We start from the raw sequence: 26,760 nt of genomic DNA, 5'->3' as shown, positions 1-26,760 counted from the left end.
GGGGTTTGAAACAAGTGAAAGATCTCCTGGATAACTCTAATCAAAAGTTAGAAAGCCGCAGGACCCATTAATAATGAGCCTCTGTTACTTTCTTCTACTTCACGTAAGCTAGAAGCTGCCACCCGAGCAGGTCTAGATCTTAGCTTGTCTAGACCTGGAGGGTTTGAATATCCCAATCGGGCAGCCACTGCTCCAGTCATTATGAGAAACAGAAGAAAAGAAAATCCTTGTGGTATTTCTCTTGGAACAACATGAAAACTGAGAAGGCACATACGTTTAGTATCAAAATGTACTATTGGCATAAAATGTTGGGATAAGCGGTACAAAAATACGTTCAACGTAAAATGGAATCTTGACCAAAAGGAAAATATAGTATGATGTTACAACTAAGAACACCATGTTTACCTAGGAGGAAACATGAAATCCAGTCAAACAAATACTGAAATTTGGTTTCACTGGACACATCTCCAGCACCATCCTGACGACCATATTACTGCGGCTAGAAACATGAGTCAACCCATGTGTTCCACGGGATCACAGACCACCAGTCCACCAGGACTGTTATGCTTTGCACCGGAATGCCATTTTGATGTTTGATTGTACTGGCGAATGAGGCAGATGCTTTGGGCTGAGATTAGGCAGACCTCCGAACAAATCATGACCTGTGTTAGGTTGGAATGGATTTTGAAGTCAGGCATGCCTGGAAGCCAACAACTGCAGCCCACGGAGAACTTAATTTTCTATGTTGCTGAGGGATGTGCTGGGTCAGCCACAGCTTGTTGGGCTGCTCCCTAAGGTGAGAGGAGTGGCCATGTGGGTAGTGGAATCCAAGCGGGGACCCCGGAGGGAGGAGCTGAGACTATGAGGCAAAGTGGTGTTAAAAGTGACCCAGAGAGACTCATGGGGACAGCGGGGGTACAAACTAGAACAGATTCTAAGGGAAAGTCAGGACTATAGAACAAAAAGGAGAAAAATGGGGAGTGCCAAGTAGAAAAAATGGAAAAAGGTGGAGGAAGCAGGACTTGATTTTCTATTGATGATATTTATTCAAGCAGTTTTTAATGTAAGACATTTTAAAGAATGCTCGTAGACAAGAGAAAACGATCTGGGGGAAAGAAAGTAGTGGGGTTGAGTTTGAATCAGTCTGACGGCAATCGTTGTTCAAGCACTGTGGTTGACATCACCTTCCCAAATCAAGGCCTGCAGTCATAGCTGGATAGCGCTTATTTGTACAGGGGAAACTGGTCAACAAATGAACACCACCGAGACAGTGAAAATGACCCCATAAAGTTAATGCACTAAAGAAATCTCAGATGTGGCCCATGGGAGGACCTACCAGGTCTCCTGGCACAGACGTCTTACTCTTAAAATGGCATAAGAGTCCATCCAGTACAGCAGCCTGGGACCATTTAGGATGTAATCAAATAATACCACAAATAATACAAAAGGGGTGGCCACATGACGGGCATGGGAAGAGCTAATGTTCTTAATAAGCATTTTGAGTTGTTGAAAGGTCAAATTTTGTAAAATACAACCTGATTACCATGTTAGAGATAGGCTAATTTTAAAAGATTTTTACCTGGAGTGCTCAAAAACAACAAAAATTACTGCTCGAAGTGGGTTGAGTTGAACTTGCTAAAGTGTCCTGTGGTTAGCTTAAAAAATTAAAAGCAATCGAATAAGTAGAAGAGATACAACCAAGTAAATAGCAGAGGTCAATGATACGGGGGCTATGATTATCTGCAAGTTAGTATGGGCCAACTATGTGATATTGATGCTGAAAAAAAATTAGTGGGCTCTTAAGCCTTAATTACACCGGAGTATTTTGCTCAGGTCCAGGATGGCCTGGACAGATCACCTAGTTTACTGCTCTCAGATTTTCTGGATGCAGAAACCCAAAGAGGTTAAGTATCTCACCAGAAATCGAACAATCAGCTGGGGGTTACTCAGAACCCAGCACTCCTACCTTCCACAAATTTTAAATTCACCAAACATATTGTCAACATTTTCTAATAAAATTTTCTGAGTGTAGAGACGAAGAAGTCCAGATTAGTGGTTCATTTCCCGTGTGTATCAGTTACCTTGGTCACTGTGTGGCCACAGGCTGATTCCCTTCCCTAGCTGGGTGAACTGTCTCATCAAAGAGTAGGCATAGGAACATGTGTGTCATTGCTACTGGACAAATAGCTGTCTTCCCATACTCAGGAGAGTATGAAATACTTCACCTTTGGATTAGGGTGCCGGCCGATGACCAGGCGAACGGGTCCTGGGGGGCATTTGCTCAAGATGGCGTGGACTTTGCTCAAAGCAGCATGGCGGACGTTGACTGAGTTCACTTCCAGGATTTGATCTCCGCGGCTAGGGAGGCAACATGATCAACTCTCTGCGGTAACAGTTAGCTTTTTACAAGATTTCCTTCTGGGAGAGGTTTATAATATGAAATCTTTTCTGAAGACTTTAACAAGGCAAATGACATCCTTTCATCTTTGCATACGTATAAAAAAGCAACACAGTCATAAACACATTCGGTTTTAAACTGACAAAGACCATTACGCATATCTATCTGCATTTTCAGAAGTAGTAAAGTTAAATAAAATTGCTAATAAGGACAACAATGAAGGCTACCATTTCTTGAACACATAGTATATGCCAGGCACTATACAGAGAGATTTACATAACAATGCTTTGAATAGGTATTTTTATTCCCATTATGTAGATAAAGCCACAGGCTCAGAGAGGTTACCCAGATGTCACACACTGTTGATCTCAGGTCTGTCTACCTTCTGATCATCAAGTGACAGTCTCTCGACCACCATCAGTTTCTCTTTCCCTACCATCTTGAAATGATTATTGTAATATAATTTAAGAAGGAAATATCTGAAGCTCAAAGGTTACCCAAGAATTTGTAAAAACGTTTCAAATTTGAACAAATGAGAAATTGGGGACAAGATGCCCATTTTGACTTGAAATTATAGGGAGAGAACTCAGTACGAGAGAACAAAGACTCTTTATGTGGGGTTTGAAGAATGTTCATTTGGCAGGCTCCAGACATATGGAACCATTCAAGAAAGAAACATCATCTTGGGATGTCATTAAAGGATTTTTTTTCCTTGGGTTCTAAAAGTATATTTTCTTTAATGTACTTTGGATGATTTGCTAAATTTTTTTCGGTATGGAACTTCACTCTGATGATTAACTAAAAACATAATATAATCTATTAACAGCACCCCAAAATGGCAACCTCAAGGAATGTCATTTTGTCAATTCCTCAACTGCTCAAGGACTTAGAAACTTCGAGGGGAGAAAGATGATACTGTCTGCACAGAGTGTTTCGTGCAATACGTGTACATTCTTGTGAAGTTTAGGTGGGCACAGACCCACTGCAATTACTCTATAATAGAATACCTAAACCTCTCTTGTATAAACAGAATACCCAATCTACAACTCAACTAGCCGAACTGAGAAATCAGACACGTGGTGATTTCAGACAGTAGGCATCTAGACGTCACTTCTTAAAAAGGAGTAAAACAACAGGAAAGGTTCAGGAGATTGTACTTAATAATAAAGGCCTCCTGTTCAAGGGCGTGATTTCCGGACTCTCTTGTATCCAGTGATTCTGAAACCATTTTGAGAAGTTCCCAGTATCTCCTATGAATTTTACATAAATGAATATAAAAGTGAAAGAAAATATTTGGATAATCATAGATATCTATATAGAGTTGTATTGTGTCAGGTTTCTGAGACTGAACTTCTGAGTCCAAACAGAACAAAATTGGTAGGGAAAGCCAAGAACTGGAGTTCTTGAATTCAACCAAATTTCATTTATATTATCTTTTCATCTTTGGAGATGTTTTTGATTGTAATCCTGGCTATAGGACCGCAAATAATAAAAACACTTAGAATCCCACAGGGGAATGTAACAGCGCAGGTATCTTACATATGTATGTATTTGCATATTCACAAACACACCAGAACTCTAAACTTTCAGGTTTACAACCAACCTCAGATTGCTCTCCATCTTGGCCACTGATCCAGGGGCAAGGCTGTGAATGTAGATGCCTGGAGGGCTGTTTTCTAGGGCCAGGCAGCAGGCACCAATGCCTAATCCAACTCTGGGCTCTGTGGGAGGCGTCATTGAAAGAAAACAAAATTAAAAACGACAACAACAAAATCTGAAAAGCAGTATTAAGTGATCTGAAATGGCATTAATGTATATGTTGACCAATAACCATTTATTTTTGGACCAGACTCAGAATACAAATTTTGCTTTTCTTTGTCAATAGGGCCATATTCTGTTAATGAGTCCACGGCAGAACCAGGGGCTAACTATGGACTGTGAATTACTCAATCAATGATCCATCCTCTTCTTAGTCTAAAGAGCCTCCTCGAAGCTGCTTTTGGAAATAGGCAGAGTCCAAGTAATATCTTCTATTCTGCATACACAACTTTAGGTTTTCTTTCGCCTCTCTTTTTAGCAACTAATCTCTTGGTTATTTAATTGCTCACCATATTTCTATAGCTGGTGGGGAGGAAAAGGAGACAAAGATTAAAAGTGATAACATTTGGTGTCACCCAGACTTTCAGTTACTGGTGTTAACTGTATTCTTGACTATATTCTTCATTCTTTAAAATGTTTTATTAGCCCTAGAATTAAGCTAGTCAGTGATGTTTTTCACATGAGTCTCTGACACACCATGATTCATCTGGAGAGAGCTTAAAAAATCGTGCTACTGGTAACTTCCCTTCACTTTAGTAAAATGACTAAAATCTCTACTTTTGATCCCACTGTCCATTTAGAGAATAACATATGTTGTTGGTAGCAGAGTGTTCCAAAGGAGCAATTCATAGAAAAAAATATAAAAAATTAACCTAAGAACAGATTACAAATTATTATTTGAGAGAATGTAACAAAAATGAGGAAGAGCTGGTATCACCTTTGTTGAGGGTTACTTCCATGACAATTCTGTCCTTTGGCCCGGGGGCCTTTCGTCCCAGGGACGAAGAACTGGCTTCATCGGCACCCATCGCTGAGGTTCCCCCACTGGTGTTGAAGTTTGGGGAGCTGGATCTGCTCATGTGTGTGGGTGTGGAGCAGGGTGTGAGGCTTGGGCTCAGTAACTTGGTGCGTACCGTTAAGACAAATAGTCCACTCCGGATTTGCTGAAAAACAAGAAGGGCTAAAACATTCAGGCTGTCCTTTTATCAAAGGGTGGAAAAAAAAAAATCACCAAACCCAAACCAGAAAGAAAGAAAGAAAAACAAAGAAGACAAAGGCGATCAATAAGAATGTCTTTACCTTAAAGGTATGAATGGCTTCTTGAAATGTCAAGCCCTTGATTGGTATTCCATTTACATCTAGGATTTCATCCCCTAGTGACCAAATTTGAGAATTACATTAACATCAAGTTTTTTTTACTGGAATCTGCTTGGTCAGTACTAGAATAAGATACCATATGGTCCCTGATTTACAACTCTATAAGATGAATTTTATTGTTCCAATCTATTTTCATTAGCTTAGCTCCAAGGAATGTCACAAAATGGGACAATAAGTGACAATGCATATTCTTTTGCAGTAATTCTATATTACCATCTTTAACTAAAACAACTGTGGGAAGCATCAAGATCTTATTCTCTAGCCACTGCCAAGTCTGATAATAGATGTTCTACATTTCGAGGTCAAACTACAAAAACTGAATTCCTAGTCTTTTCTTATGGTTTTTGTTTTACAACTTAAACCCACTGGCAGTGAAGGCCAAACACATGTAACATGTGAGAAGCCTTGCCTATATTTGCAGAAAGACATGGCGTGTGAAAAATGGTTTAAATGATAGAGACAAAAAAACTCGTGAGATATTATTTAGGAGTGGCAGCCCCCCGTCTACATCCAGCCCCATAGTCTAGATGCCTGGTCTTACTGATGGTGTTCAAGGTTCTCAGTCATTAAGCTGGCTAGTTATTATACGCTTCTAAGAGATTACTGTAGACTAATATCAAATTGCTTTCTCTCTCTCTCTCGCTCTCTTTCTCTCTTCTCCCTCAAACTATCCTGGACTCATCGTCAACTCCAAGAAGGCACAGGTCATTTTTCAAGTTGTTGACAGTGTCTGCTGGGAACATAAAAGAACTTGGACATCCTGTTGACTTAAAAGAGCTAGTTTCCGGTTCTGTACTCTTGTGACATGGTCTGTTTTGGGGAATAGCAGTTCATCAAAAACACTACAAAGATGTGCAAGAGAGAAGAACAGATGAACCTTGCACAGCAGTATGGTACGGAAGAGGAACTCCCTTTACCTACAACACAGTACAAAGCAGCCTAAGAACACACGTTTTCTCCTCTCACGAACAGCCAATCCCAGGAGCACGTGGGGTAATCCATTAAAGGAATCCTGTATATGAGTTTAAAAAGGTAGCAGTACCCCACCCATTGTTATGTGCCTTCTCTTTAATGCAATTACAGAAGTTGTAAACTAAGTGAAATAATCTGTTTAAAAATCACCTGGTATAACCGATTACTCAACTAGGCGAGGTTTTTGGTTTGTTTCCACCTGGGCAAAGGGTAGAAATATTAACATAATGGCTCATGCCCTTAAAAATCTTTGCAAGATTACTTAAAAGACAGATCATCCAACAGGTTGAAAATCCATTCTGATGACTTCTATTTATTGTAAGCGAATACATATGAAAATACAGTATTTAGGAGAAGCAAGTGCTGTTAACCTCTCCTATCGATTTTTTTTTCCCCTCCACTTTGTTCCATTCTACTGGCATTGCAGGATGAATTTCAATCAAGTGAACACATGGCACATGTGTTATAAAAATGCTTGGCTAAAATTTTATAATGTTGTGAAACTAGACACAAACACCACCTGGGAGTTAACCCTTCCTCTGAGACAGAAATAAATATTCTACCATCAAAATATTAAGCCTGGGCTTCCCTGGTGGCGCAGTGGTTAAGAATCCGCCTGCCAATGCAGGGGACACAGGTTCAATTCCTGGTCCGGGAAGATCCCGCATGCCACGCAGCAACTAAGCCCGTGCACCACAACTACTGAGCCTGTGCTCTAGAGCCTGTGAGCCACAACTACTGAGCCCACGTGCCACAACTACTGAAGCCACGTGCCTAGAGCCTGTGTTCCACAAGAGAAGCCACCACAATGAGAAGCCCACACACCCCAACAAAGAGTAGCCCCTGCTCGCTGCAACTAGAGAAAGCCCACGAGCAGCAAAAAAGACCCAATGCAGCCAAAAATAATAAATTAATTAAAAAAAATTAAGCCCGGTCACGGATTATCGTTAGCACACAGGCTTCTGGGATTGCTCTACCTACAAAAAAGGAGGCTCCAATTCACTCTTAATCAGTTTTAAGAAAATAAGCTAGTTAAACACAACATCACCTATCTTTGGACCAACTGAACTGAACAGTCACAGCATTTCTGAAGGTAACTAGAAATAGTGTGATTCAATCATTCCATGCAGGAAGTATGGAATAAGGAGGAGAAAAATCAGGACTCATGAACAAGTTCTGGGGATCTAAGGTACAGCATGGGGCCTATAGTTAACAAGACTGTTATATACTTGAAAATTGCTAAGAGAGTAGATGTTAAATGTTCTCACCACACAAGCACACAAAAGGTCATTATGTGAGGTGATGGAGGTGTTCACTAACCTTGTCTGGCAATCATTTGGCAATATGTGTGTCAAATCATGTTGTACACCTTCAATACACGCAGTTATCAATTATATCTCAATAAAGCTGGGAGCACAAAAGTGCTTGTTTAGTATGTTTACATGTGTGCAAAATGGTAGGTGCTATGGAGCATGTATAAGATGTTTCTGTACTCCAGCCCCGAAGCAAGAATGCACTGCAAACTCTCAGGAATTTTCAAGGCAAGGAACACAATCAAAGACCCAGGGGACAAGACAGACATTTAAAGACCCAAATAAAAATATCAAGCCACTTCTCACATAATGTCTCATTTAATCCTCACAACAACTCCTCAAGGTACATATTAATATCCCAAGTTTACAACAGAGGAAAGTGAAGCTCAGGTTCTATCAATTGTCCAAGGTCATGATGTAGTAAGTGCTGGATTCAGTCCAGGTCTACCTGACTACCAAGCCCACAGACTTAGCTGCTGTGCCATTTGCTTCACATCCTGCAAGGAGGCAGATTCTCCTGGAATCAAAGCTCACTGGCACTGAGGACCACCAAGAGGCCTTCTCCTACCTTCTTTAAGCCTTCCATCCTCTGCAGCTGATCCATTTGGGAAAATGGTCTTGACAAAAATCCCCATCTGTCCTCGAATGCAGTCTCGACCTCCAGCAATGCTAAAGCCAAGGCCCTACACGCAAAGGAGGTGGGGGTCCAGGTTGTCAGTGTGGTATTTAACTAAGGGCATCCTTTCCCACTGCAGTATTTCACTGAGGGCACCCTTCTCATTGTAGTATTTAACTGAGCTGTCCTTCCCAAACAGGCTCAGAGTTAAGCTAACTAGCTGTAAAGTCAATCTGTATTCCCTTCACCATTTCCCTCCTCAGATCCATTTGCATTGCGCTAGCTATGCATTACATTAAAGGGTGAAAGTTTTAGGTAAACATATGAAATTGCTAGATTTGACAATCTCTGATCTCCAAAGATGTCAACTTCACATGGATCAACTAATAGCTCACGAGAGTCATTTCACACTGTGCAGGCGCCATATTTGTTTTATTCTTTTGTTTTTGTATAATATCAAAATGGATATTTTGGTATTTGTATAATATCAAATTATTTATACTATTCCTCTTATAATAATGGCAATGCCATGAAATTCATTCCAAAGGATAACTGGGATTATTCTCTGAAGCTGCAGGGTCTGACTTTCTTTCAATAGTGGTAAAAGTTGGGGCATTTACCCGATCCTTGATTGTGCCCTAGCTGCCGGGTGGTGACTCTTGAAATCATAAGGGCAACTATGGTATGATGTCACTTGGAGGCCCACAGGAAAGGATGCCAGGGAATCCAATCAAATCCACCCAAAGACCACTTAATCTATTCTTCTTTATACCTTTTACTTTTTATTTCATGTAAAAACAACACTAAAAAGTAACCATTTAAAACATATATGCTAACATTTACCTGGAGAGCAAAACAATGTACAGAAGGGAGCTCACCTTGCCTTTCTCTTTGTACAGGCCAATGATAGAGATGACCGACGGCCGAATGAGTCTCCAAGGAGATTCCACCTGAGTAGTACTTAGCGAGCGAGTAGACTTCTTCACGATGTGGTATTCCTAGAAGTCAGCACATGAGGTCAGAGGTAGTCTCACTCATCCTGCTGTGGTCTCTGGCATAAAAATATACTCAGATTTGGAAAACCTCAGTTGTCTTTTGTGTTAGACAGCCATTGCCCTCTGGTCCATATCTGGTCCAGTGGCTTAAATGAAGTTTATTATAAAGAACATTGAAGGAACAGCCCCAACTGTGTCTGGCTGTCATGCTTTCTTCCCCCCACACAAAGAACTGCTTGGCAACCACCTGGGGCTGCTCTTTCTTGACCCTACTCCACAGATCCTACTTCTCGCTTTCTGGATTAGAGATAGGAACCGGAAACCGAGAGGCCTTCGAGATACAGAATGACCATCCTCTGGTCGGGTTCTCCCTTGGAAGTCACCCTCGCCCTACCCCAAGTTCACAATCATGGTTAGAAAGTATCTCACCATTTTAAGCTTAATTCACTCACTCAAAACTCAGCAAGCCCTTGTTTCTTATAAAACCCAAACCGCAAACCCAGACAACTGTTATTTAGTATAAAAGATCCCGCTGAGAGACTGCAGCAGCTTTAGTTCTAATCCCTCACATTTGGAAAATAAAATACTTTCCCACAAGCCACACTTTCCCTTCCTGGCACACAGCAGCTCAAAATCTCGATCTCTTTTTCCTGTCCATCACCCAGCATATCCACGTGTGTAAGCAGGGTGCACTATTTATAACAAGAGACTGAACGAATCTCTTGCTAAAGCATTGCGACAATCTAGCTCCTTGCTATTCTTTTTTTTTTTTAATTAATTAATTTATTTTTGGCTGCGTTGGGTCTTCGTTGCTGCGTGCAGGCTTTCTCTAGTTGTGGCGAGCAGGGGCTACTACTCTTCGTTGAGGTGCACAGGCTTCTCATTGCGGTGGCTTCTCTTGTTGAGGAGCACGGGTTCTAGGCACGCAGGCTTCAGTAGTTGTGGCATGTGGGTTCAGTAGTTGTGGCTCGCAGGCTCTAGAGCAAGGGCTCAGTAGTTGTGGTGTACGGGCTTAGTTGCTCTGTGGCATGTGGGATCTTCCCGGACCAGAGCTCGAACCCGTGTCCCCTGCATTGGCAGGCGGATTCTTAACCACTGCGCCACCAGGGAAGCCCCGCTATTCTTCTTAGAATAATAAATTGCTTAAATGACACAGATATTCTAGCATAAACAAAAAATGCTAAAAAATCATTTCATGTTTAATATGAGAAAAGAGACACTAGAAAATAGTTTATCCTTAATTAGCATATTCTACATTCAAAGTTAGAAATCAGATATCTGCTAATGATATTTTCGTATTCTTGGCAACTTAGAACAATTGTATTTTGCTGTTTTACAAAATTATCTGTCAGCCATGTTGGCCTCCCAGACTCTGATTCATTAAAAAAATGACATTGGCTTGGCCAGGTTACCACCCTTTTACTGAAACCGTCATGGGAATAGCCAGGCATAGCTCTCAAATACAGAGGTTCATGTGCAGACTCATAAGGGAACTCTTTCTCTGATCACCAACCTCCAGGAGCACCTCATTCCATCTCCCCTTTGGGAACCAGAGGCCAGCATGCTTCACTCTTCTCTTGAAGAGTTTCAGGGGTCCCACTACATTTTTAGACCTCTGTTGTCCAATATGGCAGCCACTAGCCACCCGTGGCTATCTATATTTAAATTAAGATGAATTAAAATTAAAAATGCACTCCTCAGTCTCACTAGCCACTTTTCATGTGCTTAAAAGGCACACATGGCTACCATATTGGGCAGTACAGACATAAAACATTTCCATCACTGCAGAAAGTTTTACTGGATAGCTCTATTCTAGACAATACTTTTTAGTAGAGGGAGAGAAGAAAGAAAGAAAGAAAAAGAAAGAAAGAAAGAGAGAAAGAAAGAAAGAAAGAAAGAAAAGAAAGGAGGGAGGGAGGGAGGAAGAGGAAGAAAGAAAAAAAGAAAGAAAAGAAGGGAGGGAGGGAGGGAGGGAGGGAGGAAGGAAGGAAGGAAAGAAGGAAGGAAAGTGAATCCTGGGAGAAAAAAAAAGGCAGAAAATAAGAAGAGAAGACAAGGGAAAGAACAACTTGAAGAAAAAAAAAGTTTCTTCTTTAAAATCTTCACTAGCCTGTGCTTCCTGGTTCTTAGAAGCCTGGTTAGAAGAAATAGGTATTCCCGGGCTATAAATACGATCAGGTTTCCTCCGCGGGTCAGTTAGGAAATCAGCACCTCAATGCTGGACATCCTTGGCCATGATGGCAGCAGATCTGCTCTCACCTTCCTCACTAACTAAAATCGTCTGAAACGCGGCTCTCCTATGACTTCTTGATCTCCCCCCGCCTCTGCTGATCCAATTGGATCATTCTGCACAGGCCACAGACTTGTCTCCAGACATGGGTCTAGAGGAGCTCTAACCAGGCCCTATGCAAGTTTTTTGCTCTGCTTTTGCTCGGTGCCCCAATTCAAGTTGCCACTGGGGGGATTCAACACAAGGCAGCCTAATCAGCAGCTGCCTCGGAAACACGGGCACTTTTTAATTTTATTGGTCAGGCAAACTCCCTGCGCAGGGATTCTGGTGCATCGCCTGGAGCCAAATACTCAACCTCTTTGGGATTCAGTTGCCCTACCTATAAAAAGGTGAGACACGAAAAGCAAGGGCCCAACCCAGATGCCCTGAGCCAGGTCTTTTAGAACCAACTACCTGAGTCTCCACGCCCTTACAGGTGTCACTACTGCCACACCCTCCTCCCTCCATCTCTACTTCATTTCAGGCCTGGGGACAAGATGCCAATGACTCCTCTTGAGCGCTCTGGCTGATGGTGCCAGGGCTCAAAGACACTCCACAAGTTCCCCAGAGACTAAGCCTGCCTCCAACTTGGTTATGAGACATCTATCCAGTTTCTACTGGGTTGAGGATGAGCCCCTGAGCAGGGTTGTGGAGCCCCGAGCTCTGGCGGCGATGGGCCCTGGAATATCAACATCCCCACCTTCCTCACCCCTCTTGGCAGCCTCTTCTGACCTTGGCTGTTTGAGCCATGACTCTATAACAAGTAGGATCCCAGGCACAGCACAGGCACACCCAACCGCCTCCGTCCCTCACACGTCCCCACACCTACCCACCCACCAGGCTATGCTGACACATGACACACCCACTAAACAAGAGATGGTGGTTCTTACCACAGACCATGACGCGCCATTGTCTCCTGGCAGTTGAAAGCAGCTCTCGTTTCCAAAACACACAGTAGAAAGAGGATCAAGGTTTTTTTCCTTCTCTTTTATTTTCAAATATTAGGCTGACTACTTCCTTCTAGCCTCCCTGGATAGATCTCACTGACTATGCTATATCTCTAGTCCTGAATACCCCTAGCCCTCATAGACGGACAGGTCTTCAGAGCACGGAAGCTCCTGCTGGTCTCGGAGAGAATAAAAGCAAACCTGGAGACCCAGGGCTGGAAACATGCTCTTCCATCCCTAACCAAGTAACTGTGACTGGATAAGAAAGCCAGGGGCTCCACGGTGCTGCACTACCTGTGCTGTGCCCGTTGAGTCCAGGAGCTGGGGGAGAGAGTGCTTCCGGCCATCTCGGGAGACCTCCAACATCCTGGCCCGGGGGTCCCCATTTCTCAGCATCAGCTCATTATATTCTTCAACAGACTCTAGACGGTGCACACCCCCTTGAAAAAACAGAGGGGAAACATGACTCAATACAGAATGAAGAGAATCTTAAGAGCATGCATAGGTATCAACTTGTCGATTTCCACCCACATTCACGGTGGCTCAGACGGCCTGGTGTCGAATACTTCAGTACTTTCAAAGCACCCAGCTCACTGCACTCAACCATCAAGCCCTGCAGAAGCTTGGTGCGTGCTGAGGCCGTAATGCCAGGCTCGGATGAAAGTGCTCGTTGGAAGTGAACAGCTTCAAAAAGGGCAATGTATATGTTTCATCCAAGTAAGATGTAGCTGTGGTTGATAAGGCAATAAACAATAGTGAGAATGCTATCAGTAGACGACTTCTTAGTGCTGGAGGCATATCACTTTCTGGTTGGTATAGTTCCATGATTGGGGGATGCCTTTTTCCATGTATAGCAATGACTATTGAAACAAACTTTTGGTTAAAGTGTAACAACTTACAGAAACGGGCAGAAATCATTAAGTGTACGTACAGTTCCATGAAATTTCACAAAATGAATACGCCAATAACCAACATCCAGACTAAGACATAGAATATTACCAGATCCCCAAATCCCCTTTTGTGCCACTAACCCCCTCACCCAAGCGTAACCATTATCCCAGCTTCTAACACCACAGATCACTTTTGCCTATTTTCAAACTTGATATAAATGAACACATACAATATGTGTGTTTTGGTATCGGGCTCCTCGTTCATGTTGCTACATTCCAATGGTTTGTTCCTCTCCTTTCTGCATACTATTTCATCGTATAAACACAGCACAATTTATTTATCCATTCTATTGCTGATGGACATTTGATTTGTTTCCAGTGTCAGATCCCGAATAAGGGTCAGCAAACTTTTTCCGTAAAGGCCAGATAGTAGATGTTTCAGGCTTTACAAGTCACAAATGGTCTCATTCACACATTCTTTAAAATTTTTTTTACAATGCATTAAAAACGTAGAAAGCGTTTCTATCTGTGGGCCATACAAATACAGCTGTGGGCAGAAGCTTGCTGACCCCGATCTAGAATATACTGTTACTGGACATTCTGTGACGTATCTGTTGGATGTACCTAGGAGAGGCGTGGCTGGGTTACAGGTACATGTTCCCCTTCACCATGCAGGATCACCAGGGTGTGTGAGTGCTTGCTATTCCACTACCTTGTCACACTTAGCAGTGTCAGTCTTTCTAATTTTAGCCACTCTGCTGGATATATAATGGTATTTCCCTGTGGTTCATAATTTACATTTCACTGAGGACTAGTGAGATTGAGCTTCTTTTCAAGTATTCATTGGCTGTTTTTCTTTTTTAAGGTTGTAAAGAGGCTGTTCAAGTCTTTTGCTCATTCCTTTCTTCTTCTTCTTACTTTTTTAATTGGACTACTAGAAAATTTTATTATTTTTTTCTTTGCTCATTCTTTTATTGGATTTTTCTCTGTTGGTTTACAAGAGTTTTATTTTCTTTATTGTTAATATATTTTAGATATGAGTCCTTTGTGGAATCTATGTATTGCAAATATCTTCTCCATGTCTGTGACTTGCCTTTTCGCTCTCTCAATGGTATTTTTTATTTTTAGATGTTGGGGGTAGGAGTTTATTAATTAATTAATTTATTGTTTTTGCTGTGCTGGGTCTTCGTTTCTGTGCAAGGGCTTTCTCTAGTTGTGGCAAGCGGGGGCTACTCTTCATCGTGGTGCGCGGGCCTCTCACTATCGTGACCTCTCTTCTTGCGGAGCACAAGCTCCAGACGCACAGGCTCAGCAGTTGTGGCTCACGGGCCTAGTTGCTCCGTGGCATGTGGGATCTTCCTGGACTGGGGCACGAACCCGTGTCCCCTGCATCGGCAGGCAGACTCTCAACCACTGCGCCACCAGGAAAGCCCCTATAGTAATGATTTTTAAAGACATCTTTATCATACTTAGTTTATATTATACACTATTTTAAAATAAGATATTTTAAGGGACTTTAATCATTTAAAATTTTTTTATTTTATTTTTTATTGAAGTATAGTTGATGTATAATATAAATTACACATGTACAATATAGTGAATCAGTTTTTAAAGGTTATATTCCATTCATAGTTATTATAAAATATTGGCTATATTCCCTGTGTTGTACAATATATCCTTGTAGCTTATTTTATACCTAATAGTTTGTACCTCTTAATCCCCTACCCCAATGGCCCCTCCCCCGCTTCCCTCTCCCCAGTGGTAACCACTAGTTTGTTCTCTGTATCTGTGAGTCTGCTTCTTTTTTTGTTATATGCACTAGTTGGTCGTATTTTTTAGCTTCTACATATAAGTGGTATCATACAGTATTTCTCTTTCTCTGTCTGATTTCTTTCAGTTAGCATAATACCCTCCAAGTTCATCCATGTTGCTGCAAATGCCATTATTTAGTTCTTTTTTATGGCTGAGTAATATTCCATTATATATATACACACATCTTCCTTATCCATTCATCTGCTGATGAACATTCAAGTTGCTTCCATATCTTGCAATTGTAAATAATGCTGTTGTGAACACGGGTGCGTGTATCTTTTTGGATTAGTGTATTAGTTTTTTTTTTTATATATATACCCAGGAGTGGAATTGATTGGTCATATGGTAGTTCTATTTTTAGTTTTTTGAGAAACCGCCATACTGTTTTCCATTGTGGCTACACCAGTTTACATTCCCACCAACAGTGTATGAGGGTTTAAGGAACTTTAATTTAATTTAATTTTATTTATTTATTTTTTTGTGGTATGCGGGCCTCTTACTGTTGTGCCCTCTCCCATTGCAGAGCACAGGCTCCGGACGCGCAGGCTCAGCGGCCATGGCTCACGGGCCCAGCCGCTCCGTGGCATGTGGGATCTTCCCGGACCGGGGCACGAACCCGTGTCCCCTGCATCGGCAGGCGGAATCTCAACCACTGTGCCACCAGGGAAGCCCGGGACTTTAATTTTAAATGATGGCTCAATTACATTGAATGTAGCTATAATCATATTATGATGTTTATTATATACTATATATATGTGGAGAGCCATGTGTATATATGTGTTTGTGTATATAACTATATATACATATAGATTCTTTGAAATATCAAATTCTCCTAGACTATGTAATATTTTCATTTGATGCCTTAAAATTTCAATTTATCTAAAAATTTCTCAGGAAGTTTTTCATGGAATAAAACAAGATGATTCTGTCCTCTTTTAAAAATATATACTATATTGATGCGTTTTTAATAGTAATGAAAAGTTAGAACAGGGCTGATACAGTTATATTATAATGGACATTTCTAAAAGCCTGGTTTTTCAAAAGCTACATATTAACTTTGTGATTCGAATTTCAGGTTTTCAAACACCTGAAATTCCTTTGCAATCAAAAGAAAAATTTTCATTTTCACAAACCTAAGGCATTAACATGGATAAATCAAAAATACCAAAGTTAAAAGGGACCCTGCTGGCAAAAAAAGGAGGTATGAAGTAAAGAAAACTCTGGTTAGAATATCAGGAAAAATGTTCCATAAAATCGCTTTAGTCATTTTGGAGCCAGACTGGCCCAAATCTTAGTGGAAATGGCTGGAAACTCTTTACAGAACCTCCTTAATAATTCATGACCAGGTTAATCTATCTTGGCATGCTTACTCATCTGAAGAAGATTTATTAGAAGAAAATTCCTTTTGAGCTGACAGGGAAGCACTTGCCATTGATAGAAGAGAAACCACATACGGTAGTGTCTGTAGATAATATACTGATATGTGAATACCAGAGTGACTCGCTTAAGAAAATATGAAATAAATATCCAGGTTTACAGGACACAGAAATTAGGAGGTGATCACATTAAAATCTCCTGCATTCAAATGTCTTTAGACTGAACATATTTCAAAGCACTGAATGGAGAACCAATTCCTTAAGCCTCTTTAAGGTGCCTCCAAACTACTTTTCCAGTCTTAGCTCCCACTATCCTGCTACATGAATTCACTGCTCTAGCCTGATGATCCTCAAAGGAGAGGATTTGTCCTCTACCCACATCCTTACCCAAACTGGGAAGCATATAACTATCACTTGAAGTTTTACCCAATTTTGCCCACACCATCACCTCCCATGCCAAGAATCTCCTTCCCCCAAATCTCTCTGCTGGACTGAATCATCGTTACTGTTGGATTATTGGATCTTTCAGATAGCTGAGGCAGAAAAACAGTTGCCAAAAACTTCTCTAACCAATTCTTTTCCCCATCGTCCCTAAGTATTTCTCATGCATTTTGCCCCAAGTCTAGACCCCGGGTTTCCTCCTCCTGTGTTCTACCAAGCCCCGCCAATGTACTGGCCATCCTTTATCTTGCTTCCTCTGGTGCCTCCCCCAGTATCACAACTCAGAGACATTTCAGTCTTCATACCTCTTGTTCGTGCCTTATCATGACCTGCAAGTTCTTGAGAATCTTCCTATCTGAACCCATTCAAGCATCTTCCCCTCTTGAGAGGGAGCGAGAACGATGATAATGATAATGAAGATGACAATGATGAACGTGATATTGATGACGACGGTCATAACAATGGCAGCTACCATGTGGTGAGGACCTATTGCTGCCACAGTTGGGAGCTGTGGTACCATATACATTCGCTCAACTGGATCTCTCAACAAGGCCCAGCATTTAGAAGGCATTCACATTGATTTGCAATTATAACCCTCATCTTACAGGTGAAAAATTTGAGACCCAAAGAAGTTAAGTCACCTGTCCCAGGTCACACAGCCAGTAATGGCAGAGCTGAGAATTGCACACAGTTCTTCCTGACTTTGTGCATGTGCTTCTTCTACTATATTTCCTTGTTATGGCCTTGGATGTCTAGGAAAAACACAGGAAGAGAGGGTGGCATCCATTTGTGGCAAAGAGTAGCCAGTTCTGGATTTACTACTCAGCTGAATGTCCTGCACATTCTAAATTAATAGTACGAACATGGAGAATCATAGATCTGGAAGGTCATCAGCTAGGATCCCCTCCCCACATCTGTATCCGTAAAGCCCCAGACTGGGGAATGGGATTCTCTCCAAGTTCCTCAGGAAGCCAAGGGGTGGGTAGGAAGAACTCTGTCTGGAAGACAGACTGAATGAGTGACCTTTGGGATCCCCTTACCTTCTCTGGACACATCCATAAAATGAGGAATGTGACTGCACTGGTTTCAAAGGTCCCTGTATTTCCCCAGAGCTCTATGACCCTCCCCTGGGAACTGTTTATAAGGTGCTGATCAGACAGCTGACCTAAAACTTCCTTCCCCACCGCAAACACACATAGGGTTTAGCTGTATTTCTCTCAGTTGTTCCTCGGGGCTGAAGGGGAGCTGGTCGTTCTCCGCATGTGAGGACCATCTTTCCCTCTAGTCTTATCAGACTCTGGTCATCACATTGCTTTTTGTCGCAAACCCATATCCTAACACTCAGTCAGATAGACACTACCTAATTATTCTGAGTTACAAATACAAAGCAATTCATTTTGTCACTGAGTTTTTTTTTTTTTTAAATGGATGTATTTTATGGTCCTAAACCTGCCACCTTACCTGAGAATAGTAGGGGGCAGGCAATGTGGGTTGGAGATGCTCTTGGTTGGCAGCCAGAGACGGCAGGAAGATGAAACTGACATACTGGGGGATGGCCATACACCATGCTTTGTCCTAGGTGCTTTTATGTGTTTTTTGTTTGTTTCAACCTTTCAAAGTCAGGATGATCATCTCCTTTTTTAGGCGAGGGAGTGGAGGTTCAGGGAGGTTAAATAACCAGGCCGAGGTCATAAGGTAACTCAAGAGCTGAGGGGTAAACTTGATTGCACCAAGCTTCCAAATGCCTGCTTTTCCTGCTAGACCAGATGTCTTTCACAGCTGGGTAGCCAGGGGTGATTTCTCCGTGAGACCAGCAGACACATTGCTGAGGGCCCATGCCACTTCTAGGGGCCCGCAAAAATGTTTTGATTTCTTTTAAATTCAGGAGAAAAAAAATGAACATAATAGTAACTAATAGATGATAATGAATCCAGCTTGTATCTTTATACCAGCGCAGCCATGAAATATAATTTGCGGGTTTTTTCCCTCTTTTTTCTATAGAAAGAGCCTGTAAAGGCTAAAGTGCCTCAGACCCACAGAAGTCCCCACACACAGCCTCTGACTTTCTCTCTCAGGGCCTAGGCCAGCTGCTATGATGTGCCCAGGAAATGGCAAATCTATTTGTTACAAAAACTACACCTCCATCCCATTTCCCCCCTCCCCCTACCCCATTTAGTTGAGATGCAGATTTGTTACTAAATAAATAGCTCTTTGCCCCAGGTTCCCATGGACCAGGGGTTTGAGGAAGAGGTATGTTTGCTGGAAAGATAGGCCATCAGGAGTATTCCACAGTGAAAGGGTCACCTTAAGTACTGTTGAAGTAAGTGAACCAAACACTACAGGAAATTGATGTTTAAGCAGAGGCAAACAGAGATGTTGACATTCATTTCATTATGACTCAAATAAAAATACTGACGTGGGCAGCCAGGTTGAAGGTGGCTGTTATGCCCGGGGCACGCACCATCAAAAGGAAAAAGAATTTGGAGGTTTTAAGGAAAAAAAGAGCTCATCCTGCAAATGACTTTATCTTCCCGAGCTCCTGAGGCTGGAAGCTCCATTTCAGGCGGGTGTATCAGGCAAAGAGTCCACATACCTGAAAGACGACTCTTGAGTTTCATTTTACTGCTTCCTTGTTTCGGACTTTCCAAGGACCCCTTGGATTCCTCGGGGCCGCATGCATCTTGGGAGCCCTCTGTCCCAGGCATCTGAAATGCAGAAAGCACAGAGCTGATGGGAGAGGCTAGTCTGCGGCCACTTCTGCCATCTCCTCTGAGACATTATCTCAGGCTCAAGCAGCAGCAATACAGGTGTCACATGAGAAAAAAGGTTCACGGGATCAAAGCACAGCCCTTCAGATAACCTGGAACCACACAGCCTCACACTGACAAGTTCCTCCTCGGCACGCATCTCAACGCACAGCATAGAATCAGGGAGGGTTCAAACTGGAAAGGGTCCATGGGGCCATTTTGTTTCTTGAGAAAGCGTGTTGATCAAGGTCACCCAGGTGGTCACAAAGCCACAAGTAGACTGCAGGTCTCCTGACTGGTGGGCCAGTGCTTTTCCCTACAGTACAAACTACAACAATGATTAAACCAGAAATTTTAAATTCAATTCTAAAATTCTTAAAATACAGTAAAGCCTTGATTTTGTGGCAGCCAAATAACTACACCCTGGGTCAACCAGATATTCCATGTGTTACACTCCCATTAAAAGGAAACAACAGGGCTTCCCTGGTGGCGCAGTGGTTGAGAGTCCGCCTGCCGATGCAGGGGACACGGGTTCGTGCCCCGGTCCGGGAAGATCCCACATGCCGCGGAGCGGCTGGGCCCGTGAGCCATGGCCGCTGAGCCTGCGCGTCCGGAGCCTGTGCTCCGCAACGGGAGAGGCCACGACAGTGAGAGGCCCACGTACCGCAAAGAAAAAAAAAAAAAAAGAAACAACAACTCCAAAATGGAGTTGCTTGTGCTAAGCCCCACCAAGACTTCATACCTAAAGGAACTGCAGTTCCAGCCTCTCCCAGGAGTAGAATTTAAACCAGTCAGCCAGTAATCTCCTGGTCAGTGAGGTAATCTGCCTGAAACCCCATTTTTCTTTGAGGGATGGTAACCTTGCCTGAAAGAATCCAGCCCTGTAACTTCCGTCCCACCCTCTGTCCACCTATAAAACCTTCCATTTTGTACAACTCTTCAGAGTGCCTTTCTCTTTTCTAGATGGGATGCTGCCCGAGACATGAATTGCTGAATAAAGCCAATTAGATCTTCAAATTTACTCAGCTGAATTTTGTTTTTTAACACTCCTGAGTAATGATTAAATACCTTCCAGAATCAAGCACCACCCAGGACACACAGAGGCATCTATGAAGTCAGCCCACACGTCTGTAAGTTGTATGTCTACATTATCAGACACCAAGAGGTTATGCAGAAAGGATGACCCCAAGGCCCCTTGGTCCTCCATCTGAGAAAAGCCCAACATGCTAAGAAGAGCCATGCTTATTAGAGAGGAGAAGGAGACTCATGTGCTTGAGAGTGGTTATGAAAATATCTGGAGTGGGGGGCTTCCCTGGTGGCGCAGTGGTTGAGAGTCAGCCTGCCGATGCAGGGGACACGGGTTCGTGCCCCGGTCTGGGAAGATCCCACATGCCGTGGAGCGGCTGGGCCCCTGAGCCATGGCCGCTGAGCCTGCGCGTCCGGAGCCTGTGCTCTGCAACGGGAGAGGCCACAACAGTGAGAGGCCCGCGTATCGGGGGGAAAAAAAAAAATCTGGGGGGTAAATTTACATGTAGAAAACTTAGGAGATACATCGAACAAATGAGCCTTCTCATTTGAAATTTTATTTTCCTTTGAGGTTCTGGAGAAAAAAAGTCATATTAATTAAAATAGGTATGATTCACACTAAGGAACATACATGTCCTTTAAAAAGACACAGATGATATCCTTTACCACTTAGCAGTCATTGGAAAGTCTTGTAATCATAATGTAAAGAAAAAAGAAACCCTGAATTTTAACAGATAATAAAAATTATACATTGTATATCAAATTCAGTTTATGAAAACGTATAAAGTAAGCAGTAAGAGTAATCTCCCAGGTAAGCCCCCTTTTTAAGAGGTAATTGTTTCTAGCTAACTCTTATATGTAATATAAAAGATCTGGAAGCTTCCCCCATCCCCCTCAAGTTCAAGTATCTTTTGGGATGAGAAAGAAGAAAAGAAAAATTCTGAGAAATGAGGAGATGTAGGCGAATTGAGGAAGAGGCATTGGGAAAACAAATTAATCTTGATATATAAAACAAAGATAAATTTGGTGAATTCCTATTACAACGTCCGGGATTGGCAGGTCTCCAGGTTTAAATTATGAAGTAAAGGCAAGAATGGAATCCTGAGGGTGATTTTAGAGATTCTCTAGAGGGACATCTTTCCCAACACCAAATTGGGGCATTAATTCATACACAGTACAAAAGAAGCCTCTTGGAGACATGCCAGGGATGGGGGTGGGCACAGAAGGAGACATGCAAACAGGAATAATCCAGAGAGAAGCCTCAGGGCCTCTCCTGTGCTTGGCTTAAAAACTTTATGGAAAGAATCTGTCTCCAGACTGTAAACAGCAATTGCTGGAGACGGAGTAAAATTCCTGGTTCTTCCCGGTTACACCGCCTGACCCAGGCTCCCAGAGAAAGGTATTCCTCAGTTTGCTAGTCATTACCTCCTCTGATGCCCATTACATGGGTGGCTTACTACACAGTGGTCAAGTCTCAGACAATCAGAAAGGCTGACTGAGAAGCTCAGGTGCCAAGGGAGGAAAGCAACTCCAGCCCACCGTTCCTGGACCTGTGAGGTTTCCTCCTCCCACTCTGCGTCCCAGTTTTCCAGCACAGCCCCAGGTTTGCACACAGTCGGAGACATTCTGGAGATGACAGAAGCACTCACAGAAGGAAAGTGGGCTGTCCGAGGCTTCCCAACTCCTACAGGCGAGGCTGCGACTCCACATTCAGTCTCTGGATCTCCACCTTCAGGTATTACCAGGCTATTTCCCACCTCCAACCTGAGATGTTTTTCAATTAACACTTTGGATGATCAATACTGTACTGTACAGTTCGTTCACCTCGATTTTTTTTCATTTAATTTGCACAGCAAATATGTCTCAAGGTAAATAATATTATCTCCACTTGACAGATGAGGAAATAAACTGAGACCCTAAAGTAATACCATTTTGTTTACAACACATACCCAGGATCTAGGATAGATTATATGTGAAGAGCGTACAAAATGAGTGGTGTAGAGTTTTACAAGAGCTTTACATGCTCTATGTCGAATCTGAAATCTTTATGACGCACACACGAATGCCGTAAGCTCTTTGATTTTTTGAATCTGGGGAGGTGGTTTAGAAGAAAGAACCACAGCCTTAAGAAACAATATTTTCTTTCTTTAAATCCTGAAATGCACCAAAGAATGACATGATTTGGTTTCTATGATCTATAAAATACCAAAAGATTATACCAAAGAAATCTTACGCTCAAGATGGTGTATGTTACATAACTACCGAAAGCCTGTAGCTAAAAGCTAAAATCAATCAGAATGAACCCAGAGATATCTCAAAGCGTGGCAAAGGGCACACTGGTGAGCTTGAGGCAGAAGTGAAATCTTATTTCAGAATCTCCTGGCCACGTTAGCAAAAGGTTCTGAATTTAAATGGAACCATTTCCTCTTGTAACAAAAAACCAGTCTGTCATGGTTTTAGGTGGCTTATAACTCAATGAACAGGAAGTAGGTTGCTTAGATACATTAGTTACAGATTATTTCAGGAAGTAGCAACATATGAAGTGCAGTTTGATTACAATGAACCTCTCTTCAGTTTTATGACTATTGTCTGAAAATGTCCACACTGTAAGAAAGACCCTTTGCTGTACTTTTTTTTTTTTTTCCAGACATGCAGAACAAATCAAACTGCTCTGGAAATGATGTCATTTTCGTTGTCCTAAAATGAAATGTGCAGAAAGTTCTCCTGGAAGGCCTTTGGTTCAGAGAAACAGTTGATATAATCTATTATTCATCAGCAATTTCCAATTCACGTGTCATAGAACAATGCCATTATATTAATGGAATCTAATATAATTTGCCAATTTCCAGGTTTAGAGCCTCTCTATTCGTACAGTTTCCCACACCTATAATCTATGAGATTCTCTCTCAGTGAAGAAGAATCTCTAGCTTCTGGTTTTCTAGCAAGGTGGTAGGGGAGTGTGGTTGAGAATCCTGGGCATAAATCCTGGTTGCACCATTTAGTAGCAATTTAGGCACGTTTGTCAACCTCTTGGAGCTCTAATGTTGTCGTCTGAAAAATATGGCTTGAATTAAGAGTTAAATGATATAGTCTTCTGATTAAAGATGGCAGATTTCCCTCTTGAAACCGCCCTAAAATGATGGGGAAGAGATTTCTTTTTTAAACGAAAGGCATAATCCCACAAAGAGAATAGAAGACAAGAGCAACAAAATTCTGGAAACCAGTAAGCAAATGTGAGGTCACAGATCTCCCTTGGGAAAGCTGAATCCTAAACGGGAGTTGGAGAAAGCCCCAAAGCAACTCAATTTGCACACAGACCTCCCACAAAGGCCCAGGAGACAGAGGAGCTCTGGAAGTGGGAATGAAGGTAAGGCTGAAGCAGTGGTGTAAGAAATGGCCCAAAGAGTTGGAAGTGATGACGCAGGTTAAGAGTGGATCTGATTTTGAGGGAGATTCCAAGGAGTCAGGAGTGACCTAGACAAACTTTAGAGGATTCATAAAAGCCCAGGCTATGCACGTGGAATAGAGTATGGGCCTCTGTAATTCACCACTGCCCTGCTCCAAACAGAACCAGCCTCCAAAGGAGCCGCAGGACTGAGCTGGAATATCCGCACTCCTCCCTGCTCTCCCAGCCTTACTCCAGAGATGGACAATGGAGGCTCCCAGCTACACCAGAGGAGCCCATCAGCCAAAGAATACGGCAGAGTTGTTATCATCAGGCTGCCCTCAATTCAGAATAATGGTATTTTAATTAGCAATTGTAGAAACCTCTGTCCCACGCTCCGTATGAACTACAAGCACAGGAAGTGTATAAAAAGTATAATGGCACAGAAACAGAAATATAGATCAATGGAACAAGATGGAAAGCCCAGAGATAAACCCACGCACATATGGTCACCTTATTTTTGATAAAGGAGGCAAGAATATACAATGGAGAAAAGACAGCCTCTTCAATAAGTGGTGCTGGGAAAACTGGACAGCTACATGTAAAAGAATGAAATGAGAACACTCCCTAACATCATACACAAAAATAAACTCAAAATCGATCAAAGACCTAAACGTAAGACCAGACACTATAAAACTCTTAGAGGAAAACATAGGCAGAACACTCTATGACATAAATCACAGCAAGATCCTTTTTGACCCACCTCCTAGAGAAATGGAAATAAAAACAAAAATAAACAAATGGGACCTAATGAAACTTCAAAGCTTTTGCACAGCAAAGGAAACAAGACGAAAAGACAATTATCAGAATGGGAGAAAATATTTGCAAATGAAGCAACTGACAAAGGATTAATCTCCAAAATTTACAAGCAGCTCATGCAGCTCAATAAAAAAAAAACAAACAATCCAATTCAAAAATGGGCAGAAGACCTAAATAGACATTTCTCCAAAGAAGATATACAGATTGCCAACAAACACATGAAAGTATGCTCAAAATCACTAATCATTAGAGAAATGCAAATCAAAACTACAGTGAGGTATCACCTCACACCGGTCAGAATGGCCATCCTCAAAAAATCTACAAACAATAAATGCTGGAGAGGGTGTGGAGAAAAGGGAACCCTCTTGCACTGTTGGTGGGAATGTAAATTGATACAGCCACTATGGAGAACAGTATGGAGGTTCCTTAAAAAACTAAAAAATAGAACTACCATATGACCCAGCAATCCCACTACTGGGCATATACCCTAAGAAAACCATAATTCAAAAAGAGTCATGTACCACAAGGTTCACTGAAGCTCTATTTACAATAGCCAGGACATGGAACCAACCTTAGTGTCCATCGACAGATGAATGGATAAAGAAGATGTGGCACATATGTACAATGGAATATTATTCAGCCATAAAAAGAAACGAAATTGAGTTATTTATAGTGAGGTGGATGGACCTAGAGTCTGTCATACAGAGTGAAGTAAGTCAGAAAGAGAAAGACAAATACCATATGCCAACACATATATATGGAATCTAAAAAAACAAACAAACCTAGGGGCAGGCCAGGAATAAAGACGCAGATGTAGAGAATGGACTTGAGGATATGGGGAGGGGGAAGGGTAAGCTGGGACGAAGTGAGAGAGTGGCATGGACATATATACACTACCAAATGTAAAATAGCTAGCTAGTGGGAAGCAGCCACATAGCATAGGGAGATCAGCTCGATGCTTTGTGACCACCTAGAGGGGTGGGATAGGGAGGGTGGGAGGGAGATGCAAGAGGGAGGGGACATGGGAATACATGTATATGTATAACTGATTCACTTTGTTATAAAGCAGAAACTAACACACCATTGTAAAGCAATTATACTCCAATAAAGGTGTTAAAAAAAAAAGTATAATGAAGTTTACATGTACCATAGGTTGTCACATGTGTTGTACCCATAATATATTAACAGAGTATTGATGTCAGAGGCAGTTCTTCAACATTTTAAAGTGGCAATGATACTATTTATTTTTAAAGGGTTAAAATTCCCTTGTAATTATCTTATAGGGTTATTATGAGGATTAAATAAGAATGTGCTTGAGGGTACCAGTAGGGTACCTAATGTGTATCATGGGGGTATAGTGAAGGTTTAGCCGAAATAGAAAAAAAAAAACAACCCTCAAGCTTTCTCCCCACTAGATCTCAGGATGCCTCTAGCTTTGATGATTACATTGACTATGATTATACCACTCGACTGCAGAGATATACATTTCAACTTCATACCTACAGAAAGATAGCAGATTTAATTAATGAATAAAACAAAACAAATGGGCACCCAAAGAGAATATGCCACCTTCCTGAATTCAAGATGAGAAGAAAACTCCCTAAAATTACTGCAAACCTAACAGCTGAGAAGGCAATTTTAAAGGCATGTGCCTGGAGCACTTAGTTTTTAAAAATCAGCTTTGCCCAGGACACCAAAGGAGGATTTGAGAACACACTCTGGTCTTACCATCAGAATAGGAGCAATGGAAGAGAAAAAACATAAAGAGAACACGATGA

At 41.9% G+C, this 26,760-nt stretch overlaps 1 protein-coding gene across 6 annotated transcripts in view; it reads right to left on the bottom strand.

Annotated features, from left to right (window-relative positions):
- PDZD2 (PDZ domain containing 2) overlaps window positions 1-26,760 on the bottom strand; it is a 377,542-nt gene that overhangs the window by 34,886 nt on the left and 315,896 nt on the right. For all 6 annotated transcript variants that reach the window (XM_060295693.1, XM_060295694.1, XM_060295696.1 and 3 more), the window contains 8 exons: window positions 19,599-19,710; window positions 12,781-12,926; window positions 9,154-9,273; window positions 8,228-8,342; window positions 5,297-5,370; window positions 4,935-5,160; window positions 4,002-4,119; window positions 2,226-2,358 (listed from right to left, as the gene is read on the bottom strand). In XM_060295693.1, the coding sequence (XP_060151676.1) occupies window positions 2,226-2,358; window positions 4,002-4,119; window positions 4,935-5,160; window positions 5,297-5,370; window positions 8,228-8,342; window positions 9,154-9,273; window positions 12,781-12,926; window positions 19,599-19,710 (1,044 nt within the window). The remainder of the gene's footprint in view (window positions 1-2,225; window positions 2,359-4,001; window positions 4,120-4,934; window positions 5,161-5,296; window positions 5,371-8,227; window positions 8,343-9,153; window positions 9,274-12,780; window positions 12,927-19,598; window positions 19,711-26,760) is intronic.

This window comes from Globicephala melas, chromosome 3 (assembly GCF_963455315.2).
Source record: "Globicephala melas chromosome 3, mGloMel1.2, whole genome shotgun sequence".
In the NCBI taxonomy this organism is placed as follows: Eukaryota; Metazoa; Chordata; class Mammalia; order Artiodactyla; family Delphinidae; genus Globicephala; species Globicephala melas.
This window is presented reverse-complemented; position numbering and strand designations above follow the sequence as displayed.